Source organism: Arachis hypogaea, chromosome 5, assembly GCF_003086295.3.
Source record: "Arachis hypogaea cultivar Tifrunner chromosome 5, arahy.Tifrunner.gnm2.J5K5, whole genome shotgun sequence".
NCBI lineage: Eukaryota > Viridiplantae > Streptophyta > Magnoliopsida > Fabales > Fabaceae > Arachis > Arachis hypogaea.
Window position 1 is genome coordinate 47149427 of NC_092040.1, and position 21099 is coordinate 47170525.

Consider the following 21099-nt stretch of genomic DNA (forward strand, 5'->3'; position numbering starts at 1 on the left):
CAGGGAGGTCAGAATCCAACAGCATCTGCAGTCCTTTTTGGTCTCGGAATCAGATTTTTGCTCAGGACCCTCAATTTCAGCCAGAAAATACCTGAAATCACAGAAAAACACACAAACTCATAGTAAAGTCCAGAAAAGTGAATTTTAACTAAAAAATAATAAAAATATACTAAAAACTAACTAAATCATACTAAAAACATACTTAAAACAATGCCAAAAAGCATACAAATTATCCGCTCATCACTTGCTTCATACCAATAATCTCTGTGGGATCGACCCTTACTCACGTAAGGTATTACTTGGACGACCCAGTACACTTGCTGGTTAGTTGTGCGGAGTTGTGACAAAGTGTGATTTATGTTTGAGAGCACCAAGTCTTTGGAACCATTGTTGATGATCACAATTTCGTCCACCAAGTTTTTGGCGCCGTTGCCAGGGATTGTTCGAGTATGGACAACTAACGGTTCATCTTGTTGCTCAGATTAGGTAATTTTCTTTTCAAAAAAGTTTTCAAAAATTTTTCAAAATTTTTCTTTGTTTTCGTTTTTCCCAAAAATTATTTTCGAAAAAAATAATAAAAATACAAAAAAATCATAAAATCATAAAAATAAAAAATATTTTTTGTTTCTTGTTTGAATTTTGAGTCAATTTTTAAGTTTGGTGTCAATTGCATGTTTTAAAAAATTATTATGCATTTTTCGAAAAATTCATACATTCATGGTGTTCTTCATGATCTTCAAGTTATTTTTCGTAAGTCTTCTTGTTTGATCTTGATGTTTTCTTGTTTTGTGTATTTTATTGTTTTTCATATGTATTTTTGCATTCATAGTGTCCATGCATTAAAGATTTCTAAGTTTGGTGTCTTGCATGTTTTCTTTGCATAAAAAATTTTTCAAAAATATGTTCTTGATGTTCATCATGATCTTCAAAGTGTTCTTGGCGTTCATCTTGACATTCATAGTGTTCTTGCATGCATCATATGTTTTGATCCAAAATTTTCATATTTTTGGTCATAATTGTGTTTTTCTCTCTCTCTCATAATTAAAATTTCAAAAATCAAAAAATATATTTTCCTTATTTCTCTCCTAATTTTCGAAAATTTGAGTTGACTTAGTCAAAAAATTTTAAAATTAATTGTTTATGATGAGTCAAGTCAAATTTTCAATTTTAAAAATCTTATCTTTTCAAAATCTTTTTCAAAAATTAAATCTTTTTTTATTTTTTATTTAATTTTCGAAAATCTTTTTAAATATTTTTCAAAAAAATCATTTTCTTAATTTTATCTTGATTTTCGAAAATTATACTAACAAGTAATATGATTGATTCAAAAATTTGAAGTTTTGTCACTTTCTTGTTAAGAAAGGTTCAATCTTTAAATTCTAGAATCTTATCTTTTAGTTTCTTGTTAGTTAAGTAATTAATTTTAATTTTAAAAATTAAATCTATCTTATCTTATCTTTTATATCATATCTTTTTCAAAATTTTATCTTTTTCAAAAATTTGATTTTAAAATATCTTTTCTAACTTCTTATCTTCTTATCTTTTCAAATTTGATTTTCATATCTTTTTCAACTAACTATTTGACTTTTTGTTTGTTTCTTATCTTTTTCAAAACCACCTAACTACTTCTCCCTCTCTAATTTTCAAAAATATCTCATTCCTTTTTCAAAATTCTTTTTAAATTAATTGATTATTTTAAATTTTAATTTCAATTCTATCTCATCTTTAATTTTCGAAAATCACTAACTCCTTTTCAAAATTAATTTTCGAATTCTCTCTCTCTTCTCTTCTTCTATTTATTTATTTATTTATTTACTAACACTTCTCTTAACCTCTCTTCATCTCCAATCACTGCCTCTATCCTCACCCTTGTGATTGGATTCTCCACTCTTATTCCTTTCTTCTTCTACTAATAATAAGGATCCTCTTTGTCCAGATATAGAGGATTCCTCTTCCTTTTTCTTTTTCTCTTCTCTTTCATATGAGCAGGAATAAGGAAAAAGGCATCTTTATTGGAGCTAATCCAGAACCTGAAAGGAATCTGAAGAGGAAACTAAGAGAAGCTAAATTACAACAATCCAGAGGCAACCTTTCTGAAATTTTTGAACAAGAGAAGGAGATGGCAGCCGAACCCAACAACAATAATGCAAGGAGGATGCTTGATGATTTCACTAAACCAACGTCCAAGTTTGATGGAAGAAGCATCTCAATTTCTACCATTGGAACAAACAATTTTGAGCTGAAACCTCAATTAGTTGCTTTAATGCAATAGAACTGCAAGTTTCATGGACTTCCATCTGAAGATCCTTACCAGTTTTTAACTGAGTTCTTGCAGATTTGTGAGACTGTTAAGACGAATGGAGTAGATCTTGAAGTTTACAGGCTCATGCTTTTCCCTTTTGCTGTAAGAGACAGAGCTAGAACATGGTTGGACTCACAACCTAAAGATAGCCTGGACTCCTAGGATAAGCTGGTCACGGCCTTCTTGGATAAATTCTTTCCTCCTCAAAAGCTAAGCAAGCTTAGAGTGGATGTTCAGACCTTTAAGCAAAAAGATGGTGAATCCCTCTATGAAGCTTGGGAAAGATATAAGCAGATGAACAAAAAGTGCCCTTCTGACATGTTTTCAGAGTGGACCATATTAGATATATTCTATTATGGTCTATCTGAGTTTTCCAAGATGTCATTGGACCACTCTGCAGGTGGATCCATTCACCTAAAGAAAATGCCTGCAAAAGCTCAGGAACTTATTGACATGGTTGCAAATAACCAATTCATGTACACTTCTGAGAGGAATTCCGTGAATAATGGGACGCCTCAGAGGAAGGGAGTTCTTGAAATTGATGCTCTGAATGCCACATTGGCTCAGAACAAAGTGTTGACTCAGCAAGTCAACATGATTTCTCAAAGTCTGAATGGATGGTCAAATGCATCCAACAGTACTAAAAAGGCATCTCCTGAAGAAGAAGCTTATGATCCTGAGAACCCTACAATGGCAGAGGTAAATTACATGGGTGAACCTTATGGAAACACCTATAATTCATCATGGAGAAATCATCCAAATTTCTCATGGAAGGATCAACAAAAGCCTCAACAAGGCTTTAATAATGGTGGAAGAAACAGGTTTAGCAATAGCAAGCCTTTTCCATCATCTTCTCAGCAACAGATAGAGAATTCTGAGCAGAGCTCCTCTAATTTAGCAAATATAGTCTCTGATCTGTCTAAGGCCACTTTAAGTTTCATGAGTGAAACAAGGTCCTCCATCAGAAATTTGGAGGCACAAGTGGGCCAACTGAGTAAGGAAGTAACTGAAACTCCTCTTAGTACTCTCCCAAGCAATACAGAAGAGAATCCAAAGGGAGAGTGCAAGGTCATTGATATAGTCAATATGGCCGAATGCAGAAAGGGAGGAAAGGACGAAAATCCTAGTGAGGAAGACCTCCTGGGACGTCCTCTGAGCAAGAAGGAGTCCCCTATTTAGGACCTAAAGGAATCTGAGGCTCATATAGAGACCATAGAGATTTCATTAAACCTCCTTCTGCCATTCATGAGCTCTGAAGACTATTCTTCCTCTGAAGAGGATGAAAATGTAATTGGAGAGCAAGTTGCTCAATATTTAGGAGCTATCATGAAGCTGAATGCCAAGTTGTTTGGTAATGAGACTTGGGAAGGTGAACCTCCCTTGCTCATTAGTGAACTAGATACATGGGTTCAGCAAACATTACCTCAAAAGAGACAAGATCCTGGCAAATTCTTAATACCCTGTACCATAGGCACCATGACCTTTAACAAGGCTCTATGTGACCTGGGGTCAAGCATAAATCTTATGCCACTCTCTGTAATGGAGAAACTAGGGATCATTGAGGTACAGCCTGCCATATTCTCATTACAAATGGCAGACAAGTCAGTAAGACAAGCTTATGGATTGGTAGATGACATGGTAATGAAGGTTGAAGGCCTTTACATCCCTGCTGATTTCATAATCTTAGACACTAGGAAGGAGGATGATGAATGCATCATCCTTGGAAGACCTTTCCTAGCCACAGCAGGAGCTGTGATTGATGTTGACAGAGGAGAGCTAGTCCTTTAATTGAATAGGGACTACCTTGTGTTTAAGACCCAAGGGTGTTCTTCTGTAAACATGGAAAAGAGGCACAGTAAGCTTCTCTTAGTACAGAGTCAAACAGAGCCCCCACAATCAAACTCTAAGTTTGGTGTTGGGGGGCCACAACCAAACTCTAAGTTTGGTGTTGAGAAGACCCCACATTCAAACTCTAAGTTTAGTGTTGGGAGGCCTTCATCATGCTCTGAACTTCTGTGAGGCTCCATGAGAGCCCACTATCAAGCTAGTGACATTAAAGAAGCGCTTATTGGGAGGCAACCCAATTTTTATTTATCTAATTTTATTTTATTTTCATTGTTCTTTTATGTTTTATTAGGGTCATGATCATGTGGAGTCACAAAAAAAATATTAAAATTAAAAACAGGATCAAAAAATAGCAGACGAAAAATCACACCCTGGAGGAAGGATTTACTGGCGTTTAAACGCCAGTAAGGAGCATCTGGCTGGCGTTCAACGCTAGAACAGAGCATGGATCTGGCGCTGAACGCCAGAAACAAGCAACATCCCGGCGTTCAAACGCCAGGAATGCACCCTGAGGAGAGCTGGCGCTGAACGCCAGAAACAAGCATGAAACTGGCGTTCAATGCCAGAAACATGCTGCACATGGGCGTTGAACGCCCAGAACATGCATCACTTCGGTGTTTAAACGCCAAAATTGCATGGAAAGGCATTTTACATGCCTAATTGGTGCAGGGATGTAAATCCTTGACACCTCAGGATCTGTGGACCCCACAGGATCCCCACCTACCTCACCCTCACCCTCTCCATTCACGGTCATCCTTTCTGTTTTCCACTCACCATTCACATCCATCCACTCTTCCCTATACACCCCACCTACCTTCAAAATTCAAAATCTCTTTCCCACCAAATCCCACCCATATAGCCGAATACTCACATCCCTCCATCTCCTCCATATCTTCTTCTTCTTCTATTCTTTTTTCTTTTGCTCAAGGGCGAGCAATATTTTAAGTTTGGTATGGTAAAAGCATAGCTTTTTGTTTTTCCATAACCATTGTGGCACCTAAGGCCAGAGAAATATCAAAAAAAAAGAAGAAGAAAAGGGAAGACAAATTCTACCTCTGAGTTATGGGAGATGGAGAGATTCATCTCATAGGGTCCATAACTCAGTAGAAGAGCATTTGACTGCACATCAAGAGAGCATGAGGAATTCCCTCATCAAGAAATCCCTGAGATACCTCAGGGGATACATTTTCCTCCACACAACTATTGGGAGCAAATAAGGATAAGAGCACCAAAATCACTAGGGATCAAGCAATAGAGGCAAGGAAGAGACATAAAGGAGCTCAAAAAGCACCATTGGTCCCTCAAAAAGGCGCCACCCTCACTAAGGTGGACTCATTCCTTAACTTCCTTGTTCGTAATTCTCTGTTTTTCGATTTTTATGCTTCATGTTTATCTATGTTTTGTGTCTTTATTACATGATCATTAGTATTTAGTAACTATGTCTTAAAGTTATGAATAAATTCCATAAATCCTTCACCTCTCTTAAATGAAAAATGTTTTTAACTCAAAAAGAACAAGAAGTACATGAATTTCGAAAATTGTCCTTGAAATTAGTTTAATTATATTGATGTGGTGACAATACTTTTTGTTTTCTGAATGAATGCTTAAACAGTGCATAATTTTGATCTTGTTGTTTATGAATGTTAAAGTTGTTGGCTCTTGAAAGAATGATGAACAAAGAGAAATGTTATTGATGATCTGAAAAATCATGAAATTGATTCTTGAAGCAAGAAAAAGCAGTGAAAAACAAAAACTTGCAAAAAAAATATTGGCAAAAAAAAAAGAAAGAAAAAGAAAAAGCAAGTAGAAAAAGCCAATAGCCCGTAAAACCAAAAGGAAAGGGTAAAAAGGATCCAAGGCTTTGAGCGGGCCCAAGAAAATAAAATCCAGGCCTAAGCGGCTAAATCAAGCTGTCCCTAACAATGTGCTTGTGGCATGCAGGTCCAAGTGAAAAGCTTGAGACTGAGTGGTTAAAGTCGTGATCCAAAGCAAAAAGAGTGTGCTTAAGAGCTCTGGACACCTCTAACTGGGGACTTTAGCAAAGCTAAGTCACAATCTGAAAAGGTTCACCCAGTCATGTGTCTGTGGCATTTATGTATCCGGTGGTAATACTGGAAAACAAAATGCTTAGAGCCACGGCCAACACTCATAAAAGTGAGATGCCAATCATTCTAAACTTCAAAGGAAAAAGTGAGATGCCAAAACTGTTCAGAAGCAAAAAGCTACAAGTCCCGCTCATCTAATTAGAACTAATATTCATTGATATTTTGGGATTCATAGTATATTCTCTTCTTTTTATCCTAATTGATTTTCAGTTGCTTGGGGACGAGCAAAAATTTAAGTTTGGTGTTGTGATGAGTGGATAATTTATACGCTTTTTGGCATTGTTTTTAGGTCGTTTTTAGTATGATCTAGTTACTTTTAGGGATGTTTTCATTGGTTTTTATGTTAAATTCATATTTCTGGACATTACTATGATTTTGTGTGTTTTTTTGTGATTTCAGGTATTTTCTGCCTGAAGTTGAGAGATCTGAGCAAAACTCTGATAGGAGGCTGACAAAGGACTGCTGATGCTGTTGGATTCTGACCTCCCTACACTCGAAATGGATTTTCTGGAGCTACAGAACTCCAAATGGCGCGTTCTCAATAGCGTTGGAAAGTAGACATCCAGAGCTTTCCAGAAATATATAATAGTCCATACTTTATTCGTAAATTTACAAACACGTCACGAACCAGAGTTGAACACCCAAAACACGTTACAACTTGGCGTTCAACTCCAAGAGAAGCCTCAACTCGTGGATAGATCAAGCTCAGCCCAAGCACACACCAAGTGGGGCACGGAAGTAAATTTATGCATCAATTACTTACTTCTGTAAACCCTAGTAGCTAGTCTAGTATAAATAGGACTTTTTACTATTATATTTTCATCCTGGATTGTAGTTTTGATCCGGTGACCACGTTTGGGGGCTGGCCATTCGGCCATGCCTGAACTTTCATCACTTATGTATTTTCAACGGTGGAGTTTCTACACACCATAGATTAAGGGTGTGGAGCTCTGATGTACCTCAAGTTTCAATGCAAGTACTACTATTTTCTATTCAATTCGACTTATTCTTATTCTAAGATATTCGTTGCACTTCAACTTGATGAATGTGATGATCCGTGACACTCATCATCATTCTCACCTATGAACGCGCGTGACTGACAACCACTTCCGTTCTACCTTAGACCGGGCGCATATCTCTTGGATTCCTTGATCAGAATCTTCGTGGTATAAGCTAAAATTGATGGCGGCATTCATGGGAATTCGGAAAGTCTAACCTTGTCTGCGGTATTCCGAGTAGGATTCCGGGATTGAATGACTGTGACGAGCTTCAAACTCCTGAAGGCTAGGCGTTAGTGACAGACGCAAAAGAATCACGGGATTCTATTCCAACCTGATTGAGAACCGACAGATGATTAGCCGTGCTGTGAGAGAGCATTTGGACCATTTTCACTGAGAGGATGGGATGTAGCCATTGACAACGGTGATGCCCTACATACAGCTTGCCATAGAAAGGAGTGATAAAAAACTGGAAGGAAGAAGTAGAAAAACAGAGATTCAGAAGGAACATAGGATCTCCATGCACTTATCTGAAATTCCTACCGATGAATTTACATAAGTATTTCTATCCTTTATTATTTAAGCAAGTATCTCTTTATATTTCCCATAACCAATTATTATCCGCCTGACTGAGTTTACAAGATGACCATAGCTTGCTTCATACCAACAATCTCTGTGGGATCGACCCTTGCTCACGTAAGGTATTACTTGGACGACCCAGTACACTTGCTGGTTAGTTGTGCGGAGTTGTGACAAAGTGTGATTTATGTTTGAGAGCACCAAGTCTTTGGAGCCATTGTTGATGATCACAATTTCGTCCACCAATCTTAATTAATGAAACTTCCTTAATACCCATAGTAAGCTTTTGCGACTTAGATAACCTATTCTCATTCTTTATAGAATGCAACTGATAACTCCACGCTACCAATGCTCTTTCCGGTTCCAAAAACCTAATTCAAATTGAACGTTTCAACCGGCTTTCGCTGCATCACTCTGATTATTAGTCACCAAAAATCTAGCTAGTTCTCTATGTTAACCAAAAGTCACCTTGTCTCAATACTGAGGATAGTCCTTTCTCATATTAGAATCAAGATCCTATATGTGTTCCTTCACTCTAGCTCGACTCAAAGCGATCTTAACCAGCAAAACTTTTTTTCTGCGATATCTCTCAGCACAAGTCGGAACCCAGCCACACTTAGCTCTCCAGTCCCATATCAATACAACGGAGCATCAAACCCTTGCAACTTTATTACCATCCACTTTAGACTTAGATCAATCCGAATTTTTTTCCGCAAAATCACCATTTCACAACTTCTAGCAACGGCGTATACTTATAGGTTTCACCTTCCGTGTCCATAAATCATGCTCTATGGAACTAACGTTTCAATGGCTGCGTCAAGGAATCGCACACAATGCCAAAATAGGTTTGAGTTTATTCGAAGGGATACCAAACCCAAAAGAAAACAACTCAAATACATCCACCAAAAGTCGGGAAGATGCTCTGTGTTACGATCAAATGAGGTCATGGAAAATAGCGAAATGCACCAAAAAGAGAATTAAAGTAAATCTCAAAAGAAATTTTCAAATTAAGAACCCTTAGCGGAAACAAAAAGCTCATTGACTTGTAACATATCCCTGTTGGCTTTAGAAGAATTTTGAGTTCGTGAATAGAGGCAACTCAACTCAACAGTGATCCCTCAAGGGTCGAAGGTTCATATGATTGGTTCAAAACGAGTTCAGACTCACATCAATGAGTGAAAGTTTCATGCAAGGATATATGAAAATGAGAAATAGAATTGGGAACATTCAAATTTTTTCCAAGAAAGAATTTGGAACAAAGAACCTCAATGCAACTAACAAAAGAAGAGACAGATCAGGTCACAAGGATTTTATTAGTACTCTCATTCATATAAAATCTCACATCGCTATTAAGATCACTGTGCTTCCACAATGTTACTTTGATTCGCTTGCCTTTAAGAATTTGATCATCCGCCCATATCAACCAAAAATCTTCTTAAGTTCTGCCAACTCTAACGGCCATAATCTACGCGGCACTATTAAATTTAATCCTAGATGTGACACTAAATTTGACATTTTCATTTTTAAATCCCTATCTCCATTACAAACTATGGATAAATGCGGTGTTTCAATATCATACAATGCAATTAGAATTTGGTTACCCATTTCACAATTACCTCATATTAGAGATTCTCAACTTTGTCATTAAGACCGACTCGCATCCTGGTTCTTCCTGTTGGGACAATGTCTAGAGACATGCCCAGGAAATCCGTAGTGGTAGCATAATCCTAGCCCAGCCATGCACGACGTTTTCGGATGGTATCTTTTGCATTTCGGGCATCTCAAGTCCTCTTGCTGAATCCCTGCCTGCTTTCCTTTGCCATGTCATTTGTGATGGTCACCTTTTCGGTAGTCATTGCAGTCTTGTGAGTATTGTGGTGCATGACCACTCCTCTTAAAGCTTTGGCCTTTTGGTGCGAAATCTCTATCTTGACCATTACTATAGAACTCCCCATAGTCATTCTTTTCCACAACGGCCTTCCTTAAGCACTCCTCCACAACTCTACTCTTATTCACCAACTCGGAGAAGATTCGGACCTCCATAGGCCCCACACCAGTCAAAATTTCACTCCGAAGTCCACCCTCGTACTTAATACACTTTCACTCCTCATACCTCTCTGGAGCACCTTGACAAACCATTGAGAACCGACATAACTCCTCAAACTTACTAGTGTATTCCGCCACATCATAGAACCTTACTTCAGCTGTAGCAGGTCCAACTCCTTCGCTGCCCTAACCGAGTTCGGAAAATACTTCTTATAGAACTCCACTCGAAAGGCATCCCAACTAACTGCAACATCACCTTGTTGCAATAAACGACGAGCTCCTTGCCACCAAAACTGAGCTTCTCCCTCAAACTTTTGTGTGTGTGTGTGTATGTGAAAAAACTGAAATATGACCACCCCTAACTATATCAATAAGTTTGTGCAAAATTTTGTATGCTATATTTTGAATTTATTTGCTACGTTTCAAAAATTTGTATGCTATATGTAAAAATTTATGTGTTATATGTTATGTAGAAAATTTAGTGTACTATACTTCAAAAATTTGTATTCTATGCTTCAAAATTTGTGTTCTCTTTAATCAAAATTTGTGTGCTATAAAAAGTGCGAAAAATGCAATGCATGTTCTAATTGTGCGCTAATAGAGTGCGTATACACATGTATTTTTTTAAGAGTATCTTGGTAACAGATAAACTTAGTTAGATTTAGTTAAAAAAAACTTATACATGTAATATTATTCAAATTTTTGTTTCCTAGAGTAGATAAAAAAGCAAAACTGGACAAATTTAGACGATCAAAATTTTCATTTTATATATAAATTTGAGAAGTGATTCGTCGTACCAAGGTCAGCAATTTTATTATGATCTTGAGAAATGTCATACATCACTTTATAGTGAAGTCATCAGTTTTAAAAATGCCCAATATTTTCCAATTTCAAAAAGGTTATGAAGATCTAATTGTAGGAAATAACCAAAGAAAAAGTTCTATTACTAATCATGATGGCCAAGTAAAATAGTAAATAGAAAAGAGGTTTTGAATGAGTTTGATCAATGAGAATTTATTACTTATCAAAGAATAGAAATTAATAAAATTGGATTTCCATATGAAAAGCATGATTAGAACTAAGCCACTCTAAAATTATCAACACATGAATTCTTTGAGTAAATACAAAAATTGTTTACTATTTAGTCCTAGCTCCCTCTCTGCAATTGAGTTAAAGAACTGAATTATGCCTTATGAGCACATGCAAACTACAATGGAGATGTTAATCGTGCTTCATTTTGATGTTCAGTTTCTCTTTCTCACTTTACTCGGTAAAGTCTGACATCGTGTAGTGTTTCATTATTTTGGCAGAATATATATCAAAGGGAGCAAAAGAAGCTTGTCCCTTCGGGGACATCCAATAAAATTGGAACGATACAGAGAAGATTAGCATGGCCCCTGCGCAAGAATGACACGCACAAATCGAGAAATGGTCCAAATTTTTTTCCTCCCCTTCCCTTCCAATTCGGAAACCCATTCTCATGTGGATTTGGAAATTAGGTCATTAGGGTTATTTTATTTTTGTGTATACACAAAAAGGAGGAGGGTTGTGTTAGATCTTCGGCAACCAACATAAAATTATAGCCGAACCCCCATGACATGAATCAAAGACATTATTGCGCTAAAGCTAGGTCGTTGCCCGGAAGCAACGCGCCGTATGGCTCGAGTACGGTGTCAAAGCAAGAGCCGCTGCATCGGTGCCCGAGTGTAGTGTTAAATGAGCAAGGGTTCTCGCATTTTCGTGAACGGACGAGGGTAAATAAGCTAGTTCACAAAGTAAAAGGTAAAGGTCAAAACGACAGAAGGTTGAGATTTGGGACATGGAACATAGGCACTCTAACAGGAAAGTCCATGGAGGTGGTAGACACCATGAAAAGGAGGAAGATTAACATTATATGCCTACAAGAAACGAAATGGGTTGGTGCAAAGGCTAGGGAGTTGGATACTTCTGGTTTCAAACTTTGGTATACAGGAAAAGTGAAGAATAGGAATGGGGTTGGAATAATTGTGGATAAGCAGTGGAAGAAGGACGTAGTAGATGTTAAGAGGGTGGGAGATCGGATCATCTCTATCAAACTTGTGGTGGAGGGAGGTGCTTTCCATGTGATTAGCGCCTATGCACCGCAAGTGGGTTCAGACAAACAATACAAGATTAGGTTTTGGGAGGATCTAGAGAGTTTGGTTCAAGGCATATCTTTGGGAGACAAGATTTTCTTAGGAGGAGATTTAAATGGCCATGTTGGGAGAGAAGTGACAGGATATGGGAGTATTCACGGAGGCCATGGTTTCGGGGTGATCAATGCCGAGGGTAAAACTATTTTGGACTTTTCCTCAACCTTTGATCTTCTCATCGCAAATACATGTTTTAAAAAGAGAGACGAACATCTTATAACCTATAAGAGTGGCATGACAAGCTCTCAAATCGACTTCTTCTTGTTGAGGAGAGTCGACTGGAAATTTTGCATTAACTGTAAAATTATTCCGGGAGAGAGTTTGACAACACAACATAGGGTGCTCGTCATAGATTTTCGCATTGAGCAAAAGTTGAGGAAAAGACATCATACGAAGAACCCAAGGACGAGGTGGTGGCGGATGAAAGGTGAGGAACAAAAAAGCTTCCTAAGACGGGTAGGAGAAGAGGCAAAGTGGGATGGGAATGGAAGCGCGGAAGAGATGTGGAGGGAGATGGTAGAAGTTATTAGAAGAACAGCGAAAGAAAGTTTTGGTGAATCTAAAGGAATAGGACCAAGAGACAAGGAGTCCTGGTGGTGGAATGCGAGTATACAAGAGAAGATAAAGATAAAAAGGGAATGCTTTAAAGAGTGGTCTTTATGCCGCAATGCAGATAGCTGGGAAAAATATAAGGCGGCTAAGAAATAGACAAAAGTGGCTGTAAGTGAAGCAACAACAAGAGCATATGAGGGTCTCTACCAGTCTTTGGGCACAAAAGAAGGAGAAAAATGTATATAAAGAATCGCAAAGAGCCAGGAAAGAAGAACGAGAGATTTGGATCAGGTTAAGTGCATAAAGGATAAGGATGGAGAGGTGTTGGCTCAAGAGGAGAAGATTAATGAAAGGTGGAAGAGCTACTTCTACGAGTTATTTAATGAGGGACAGAAGACTCTTCCGAGCCTTGGTCGATTATGTACAAGGGAAGAAGATCAAAACTTTGACTACTATCGAAGGATTCGAGACTTCGAGGTAAAAGAAGCTCTAAAGCAGATGAAAAATGGCAGGGCAGTAGGACCTGATAATATCCCGATTGAGGTTTGGAAGGGTCTTGGAGAAAAAGTCATCAACTGGTTAACCAAGCCTTTTAATGAGATTTTAGGGTCAAAGAAGATGCCTGATGAGTGGAGAAAGAGCACCTTGGTACCTATCTACAAGAATAAGGGGGATATACAAAGTTGCGGAAACTATAGAGGGATTAAGCTTATGAGTCATACTATGAAGTTATGGGAAAGGGTGATAGAACGGAGGTTGAGAAAAGAGACACAAGTAACAGAGAACCAATTTGGATTTATGCGAGGCATATCTACCACTGAAGCGATATACCTATTAAGAAGGATGATGGAGAGGTATCGTAGTAATAAAAGGGATCTACATATGGTGTTTATTGATTTGGAAAAAGCGTATGATAGGGTACCAAGGGAGGTCTTATGGAAGGTTTTAGAAAAGAGGAGAGTAAGGATCGCATATATTCGGGCAATTAAAGACATGTATGATAGGGCCACAACTAGTGTGAAGACCCAAGGTGGTGTGACAGAGGAATTTCCTATTGGTATAGGATTACACCAGGGATCACCCTTAAGTCCATACCTTTTCACATTAGTCTTGGAAGTACTCACAGAGCACATCCAAGAGCCTGTGCCATGGTGCATACTTTTTGCCGATGATATCGTCCTTATGGGAGAGTCAAGAGAAGACCTAAATAAGAAGTTGGAGTTATGGAGAGAAGCTTTAGAAGTGTATGGTCTGCGCATAAGCCGTAGCAAGACGGAATATATGGAATGTAAGTTCAGTCTGAGAAGGGAAAACCCCAATATAGAGGTGAAGATTGGAGAAAACATCCTACGAAAAGTTAAAAGTTTTAAGTATCTTGGGTGCATCATACAGGATAATGGAGAAATTGAACAGGATGTAAATCATAGGATCCAAGCAGGTTGGTCAAAATGGCAGAGTGCATCTGGTTTTATATGCGACAAAAAAGTGCCTTTAAAACTTAAAGGTAAATTCTATCGCACCGCTATAAGACCGGCTATGCTGTATGGTACGGAGTGTTGGGCGGCTAAAAGGGAGCACGAACATAAGCTGAGTGTGGCAGAGATGAAGATGTTGAGATGGATGAGTGGTCATACGCGATTGGATAAAATAAGGAATGAAGATATAAGGGAGAGAGTTGGAGTAGCACCCATTGTGGAAAAGATGGTTGAATCGCGTCTCAGGTGGTTTGGACATGTGAGAAGAAGACCGATAGAACATCCAGTCAGGAGGGTAGATGAGATGGAAGATGGACAAAGGGCGAAAGGCAGAGGAAGACCTAAGAAGACCATCCATGAGGTGGTCAAACGAGATCTACATGTAAACGGTCTCTCTGTAGACATGATACATGATAGAGCACAATGGTGTCGTTTGATTCATGTAGCCGACCCCACTTAGTGGGACAAGGCTTTGTTGTTGTTGTTGTTTGTTGTTTGTAGGGTTATTTTATTTTTGCAGCTTCAAACGCGAATGGATCACCAACAGTTAAACCCTAGCGGAGGGAAACCGGTGGCTGCGGCGGCGCCGCCGCTTCACAAAAGTCACGCCGACGACGATGATGAGAACGTTAAGCAGCTCAACGAGTGTTCTGCTCTCTACTTTTTAATGCAGGTGAAAATTCTTGTGTTACTCTCATCTTTGAATTGGAATCGATCGCACTCGTTCGAGTTGTTTTTTGTTTATTATATTTCAGGATTGCGTTGTTCGAACAAACAGGAATTGGAAAGAATGCCAGCCAGGTATGTTTCTTCAATTTCAATCACTTCTCGATGATTTGATTCTTTTACACGCAGCTTTTTTGTTATTCTGTTGAATGTTACTTAATTTTTTTTTCTTTAGAAGCTCTATATTGCAAATCAATGCTTGTAAGTAAATTGTTGAGTTTTTGACATACAGAAGTTCAAGCTCTAAAGGAATGTTTTGAGAAGAAGAAGAAGATAAACAAAGGCAAGAGAATTTTTAGCTGGCAATAATGAAGGTCATTTATGTAATGTACTTCCTTTTTTTACTCTTCATGGCACCACTTTGATGTTGTTTAGACACTGGTGCACACAGGAAAAGAATTGAATTTGTTTGTAAGAATGATTCAATATTTCAATTGAAACTGGTTGAGATTGAACTTGTGGAAATGGGACTCCATATGAGATCCCTTTATAAAGGTTGATTCTAATTTGAATATAACAGAAAGATGATTAAGAAGAAACTATTTTGGCATTATTGATTTAGATTTAGTGCTTAGGATTATGCTTTTATTCTGGTTGCTCTGTTGTTCTTAGGTGATTTGATATAATTGTTACTATGTTTTGAAGAAATTGTTGAGGGGCCAAACACAAGGAACCGTGTTGATATTTTGTATTCATCATAAATTTGCATCTAAAAGTGGAGTGTTTATAAGACACTATAGAAGATCAAAGGTAAAATAAAGTAGTTTAGGTGTAGGTGTCAAAGTTGAAGGCCACATAAACATTAAACAATAAGATCTTAAAGTAATGGAATAGGCACCAATATGGGGTGGGTGCAAGGTTTAGATGATTAAGAAACATTGTCTTTCAATCAAGTCCTGTTCCACACCAAGAAAAAAACTATTGTATCGGCACACCACCAAACAAAAGAAATTGATCGACTATCCTTTCTTTACAGTGTCTTGCAGAAGTCTATATTTATGCTACAAACAGAAAGGGATATAAATAGATTTTGCTAAGAAAGAGAAAGGGATTTTATTAGTGCCTCAATTTTCAACACAGGCCATAATGGTTAAGCAGTAGAATTAGATGGAATAAACTTAACGGAAACACTATTAACACAATGGAGTTCATCAGTAGGTGTTTTTTTTTTTGGTCAAGTGAATTGGACAACCCCCAATTCTAGACATTACATCTATACACCCATGTATTACATACTCACACAACTCACTCACACACACTACATGAGAGTACACATAAATGATTCTATATTCCTCCATGAGGACTTGAATCCTCTCCTTTAAAAACATGACCCAAATGGCCACCACATGCTGCACAAGTTATTTCAGTCCTCCTCACATCTGGGTCCGGCTGAAAGTGGTTTATTCAAACAATGTTGGCAAAGAAAAAAAAAAGAGAGATAAAATTCCAAATATTGAATAAGAAAAAAAACTCACTGAGCGATTGATGATACCAGGTAAACCCTCAAAGAAAGCAGGCCAACCACAACCAGAGTCAAATTTAGTGGAAGACTTGTAAAGGGAAAATTGGGGCATGGCAGAAGCTGGGGGCGTTGACGAAGGAAGGACACGTGGCCTATTAATATAGCTGCTTTCTCAAAGCTTGTGTCACCGATGGGTAACACCCGTAATTAGCTTCCTGCAGATCAGCCCAATAAAAACGTGCATTGTATTAAATGGATCTGAGAGTTTTCAAAGACGGATTAAAAGCCCAATAATACCTGAAAAAGACAAAAAAAGAAGACAGTTCTGATTTCTTTCCATTCATTCTATAGGATAAGGATAATGTCAAATGACTTTCGCGTATAAAGTGACATAGCATTAATTGGTCGGAATATTAGTAAGAAAAGCAAAACTTTTTTATATTCACTTAGAAAAATTAGAAATTATAGATTGATTAAGTATTTTTATAAATAGTATTTTTTATTTTTATTTTTTAAAAATATTGGTAGAAGTTTGAAGCTTGATTTGACTTATGCGTGAATTTTTGACTCACCTCAACTTGATTAAGTTGGATTAACAATTGACGATTAGATGATATAAATTTTATAGATTTTCTTCTTAAACTATCATGATTGGGTTATAACAAACTAGACTTCGGTAATTTAAATTTTCATGTCATCTTATAGTTTTTTCTCTCTGTAAAAGTAAATTTTACTGACATTTTAAAAAAATACATTTATTTTTTATTTTTATTTCTTTTAAATATAAATAAAAAATTCAAAAAATTTGTTTAAAAGTGTCAAAAATAGAAAAAAAATCCAAAATTTTCATGTATTGTCTATAATATTTTAAATAAAATATATGTTCATAAATATTTATATAAAAAATTGTCTTATATAATAATACTATTTTAACAAAAGTAGTTATTTAATATATTTTTTATTTTTAATAAAATAATTTAATTATTTATCAAATAATATTAAATAATTTAATTATTTTTATATTTACGTTCTGTAGTCAAAAATAACATTTTAATATAAATTTGTTGATATTATAAACATTTTACTGCATAAAAAATATATTAATGAACAAAAAGATTTATATTTTTATGTATTTATATATAAAGTGAGAATATTAGTAAAGTGATAAAATAATGTTTTAATCATTTTGAATTTGTAATATTTATTATTTTTGAATCTCACTATCTTAATTCTAGCGGGATTAAAATATTACTCTATTACTTTATTAACACTATCATTTTAGAGGAGTTTGACACATTTTTAAAATACTGTATATTGAAGGATACTTATGCAATTATATATTAGGATAAAGTACTATTTTGGTTCTCAATCTTAATTAAGGTTAGATCTTAATTTGGTCCCTAACGTTTCAAACGTCTTATTTCTATCCTAAAATGTTTTAAATGGGTTCAATGTTGTCCTATTATTAAATTTCACATGAATAGTTAACAAAGCGAGTGACGTAACGTTATTAGTCAAGTCATACATTCTTCCATGTATTAAAAAAAAAAAAAAACTAGACCATCTTTTAATACTTCTTCTCCTCAATTTTCTTCTTATGCAAAATTTCAAATCCTAACACTCAATCATTAACGCTCCAAAATTAAAAAAAAAAATTTACATTGGTGATTATTGATAGACCAATTTTACTTACAAACTAAAATCAAACATTATTAGCTCTTCAATATGCGAATTGATTATGTCAAATTTAATAGTAGGATAGCATTGAATCTACTTGAATTTTTTTTAGGATCAAAATAGGATGCTTGAAGGTTTTTGAAACTGAAATAAAAAGTTGGAAACATTAAAAAATAAATTAGGATTCAATCCAAATGTAAAAGACTAAAATTATACTTTACCTATATACTAATATGTTTTATATTTATTAAATTCTATTAATATTCTTATTTTATAATATTTTTTAGTTTTTATTTAATAAAATATAATGGTCATAAAAAGTGGCATATTTAATGTGCAAAAAATGATTACGTTTATTTTTGACACCCCTTTTGCATGTAAGGTTACAAAGTAAAGAAAGAAATTTATTATGTAAGACCTTTATCATTAGAATATCACGCTTTTGGCTATGTCATTCTAATAACAAAAATATTACCGTGACATATATATAAAATAGGAGCCTTTACTTAAAATTCTTGGTGGCCTCTTGATAAATCCACATTTTATGGTATTTATTTGTTTTAATTAGGTGGATTTTATCAACTTTTCCTACACTTATTCAATGAAATAGTTTGGTTTTGTAAATTTTCCATAAAAATTGCTCAAAAGTGAACATGTTTTTTAGGCCCTTATTTGCTAAATTTTATTCACTTTAATTCCATTTGATGCCTTAATGTGTTTGTTGAGTGATTTCAAGTTTACAAGGCTAATATAGATTGAAGAAATGAGAAAAAAGCATGCAAAAATGGAGAAATCGTGAAAAAATGGAGTTTGGAGTTTTTCAGCAAGTGTGCGTGCGCACAACTATGTGTGCGTACGGACAGTGACGGACCCAGAAAATTTATGGTAGGGGGCAAAAATAATACACATTATTATCAAAATATATATTAATTTAAATTTAAAAATATAAAAGTGCACATTAATTATTTGAATACAAAAAAAACCAAAAATTACATTAGCTGCTAACTTTCTTCGCTTCAAATCTTGAAGGTACTTCTCTTCTTGTTTTCGTATTTTGAAAATGTTGAATAATTGTTTCATTATCAACTTGATTGAATGTCTCTCTTTCTATATATGTAACCAAACAATCATTCAACCACTCATCTCCCATTCGATTACGAAGTCGACTCTTTATGATATTCATAGCAGAAAATGTTCTCTCAACTGATGCTGTTGCCACAGGTAGAATCAAAGCTAATTTCAACAGAAGAAATACCAATGGATAAACAATATGATTTTTTGTCTCAACTAACTTTTGAGATAGTCCGATGATTCCATTTATATTTGAGAATTGATCATCAAGACGCATATCCAATATAAAATTCTCAAGTTGACTATCAAGTGCCAAAAGTTGAGTAGAAGAAAATTCATGTGGATAAAATTCAGCTAAACGAAGCAACTTCTCCTTATCAAATGCAAAAAATGAGTCACTTGGATTCAAACAAGATATACAAAGAAGTAGCTCGGTATTTACCTCTATAAAACGATTGTTAAGCTCTTGAAGTTGTCTATCAATCACTTGATAAAATAATTCAACTTGAAAATGATGCAAGTTTAAGACCTTTTGGATTTTGCGCCTTGATCTTCCTTGTGTTACAAATATATCATTCATATTTGGAGCAAGAATATTGTGACTATCACAAAATAGTAAAACTTCGTTGAGCAAAGAGGACCAACCATCGTCTCTTATACTTTGCAATCGTTGCTTGGACACTTTAACCAATGTCATAGCATTTATAATATCTTGATCACTTCTTTGTAGAGCTTGAGACAACTCATTAGTAACTCCTAATATACTTTTCATCAAATGTAAATTGAATACAAATTCAAAAGATTGAATATGATTCAATAATTGGCATGCTTAAGCTCTTTGTTCAGGATTATTTCCATCTTCCTTAATAACTTCAAGAACTTCTACCACGGAAGAAAAAATAGAAATCAAGCTAAGTATTGTACCATAATGTGAGCCCCATCGAGTATCACCTGCCCTTTTCAATGTTGTTTCTTGATTTAAGCCACGCCCACTAGAAACATCTCTATTTTGTAATGCAACAATTGTCTTTTGCATTTGACTTTCACGAAGCATGTCTTTACGTTTACAAGAAGCTCCAACAATATTGCACAAACTAGCAAGCAAATTAAAAAGTAGTGCAATTTTGACCTGTTTCTTTGCAACAACCACAAGTGCTAATTGAAGTTGGTGAGCAAAACAACGAACATAAAAAGCACAAGCATTTTCTTTCAAGATCAAACTTTTTAAGCCATTAAATTCTCCCTGCATATTAGTAGCTCCATCGTAACCTTGTCCACGTATTCTTGCTAAACTTAAATTATGCTTTGTTAATAAAGATTCCAAAGCTACTTTTAACGACAACGCATTTGTGCTAGAAACATGGACAAGGCCAAGAAATCGCTCCATTACAATCCCTTCTTTGTTCACATACCGCAAACAAACAGCCATTTGCTCTTTAACAGAAATTTCTCGAGCTTCATCAACTAAAACAGCAAATAAATCATCTCCAAGATCATCAATAATAACTTTAGTAGTTTCACTTGCAGCAGCTCTAACAATATCTTTTTGAATTTTAGGTGCTACTAGCTTAAGGTTTCCACGAGCATTTTTTAAAACACGATCAATCTCTGTATTATGTTGAGCAAGAAAGTCAAGAAGCTCCAAAATATTACCTTGATTATTTGAATTGTGCGATTCATCATCACCACGAAAGGCCAATCCTTGTCGCAATAAGAACCTAATGCACTCAATTGTTGCTGTTAAGTGAGTTCGGTAATCTCTTTTAGCTTGGTCTGAATGCTTTTGAAAAACAACTTCAATATGTTGTTTTTGCTTCATGAGTGCTTCGCATTTTCTTCGAGCTTGATTATGAGCACTGTTCATACCCTGACCGGGCTCCTCCAACTCGGTCAATTCATAAAAGGTCCGACCTCGTCCTAAGACTCACGCCTAAAGGTCGGACCTCGGACAATAACGTAAGGAAGGCCCATCAAAAGGAACGCAGCCCAAAAGCTAAAGGCCGAAAAGGCCTAGAAAAGGCGGTTCCACAAAAGATAGAGATAAAACTCCCAAAGATAAGATAAGATAAGAATATCTTATCCAGGGAAGA

The 21099-nt window shown here is 35.9% G+C and overlaps 2 protein-coding genes and 2 non-coding genes across 4 annotated transcripts; 1 reads left to right on the forward strand and 3 right to left on the reverse strand.

Annotated features, from left to right (window-relative positions):
* Positions 1-2518: 2518 nt before the first annotated feature.
* On the reverse strand, positions 2519-2622 carry LOC112804446 (small nucleolar RNA R71). The gene has a single exon (XR_003203062.1). It is a non-coding gene; the product is annotated as a small nucleolar RNA R71 (small nucleolar RNA).
* An 8593-nt stretch (positions 2623-11215) lies between these two features.
* On the forward strand, positions 11216-11318 carry LOC112804771 (U6 spliceosomal RNA). Its single transcript, XR_003203387.1, has one exon. It is a non-coding gene; the product is annotated as a U6 spliceosomal RNA (small nuclear RNA).
* A 7614-nt stretch (positions 11319-18932) lies between these two features.
* LOC112803532 (uncharacterized) lies at positions 18933-19706 on the reverse strand. The gene has a single exon (XM_025847019.2). It carries the CDS (start codon positions 19704-19706, stop codon positions 18933-18935), a length of 774 nt encoding a protein of 257 aa, XP_025702804.2.
* Positions 19707-19838: 132 nt separating this feature from the next.
* On the reverse strand, positions 19839-20873 carry LOC112803533 (uncharacterized). Its single transcript, XM_025847020.1, has one exon. It carries the CDS (start codon positions 20871-20873, stop codon positions 19839-19841), a length of 1035 nt encoding a protein of 344 aa, XP_025702805.1.
* Positions 20874-21099: the final 226 nt, after the last annotated feature.

Excerpts from the sequence above, each read along its gene's own strand:
- LOC112803532 (XM_025847019.2), bottom strand. The coding sequence starts at position 19,706 with ATGACATTGGTTAAAGTGTCCAAGCAACGATTGCAAAGTATAAGAGAC.
- LOC112803533 (XM_025847020.1), bottom strand. The coding sequence starts at position 20,873 with ATGAACAGTGCTCATAATCAAGCTCGAAGAAAATGCGAAGCACTCATG.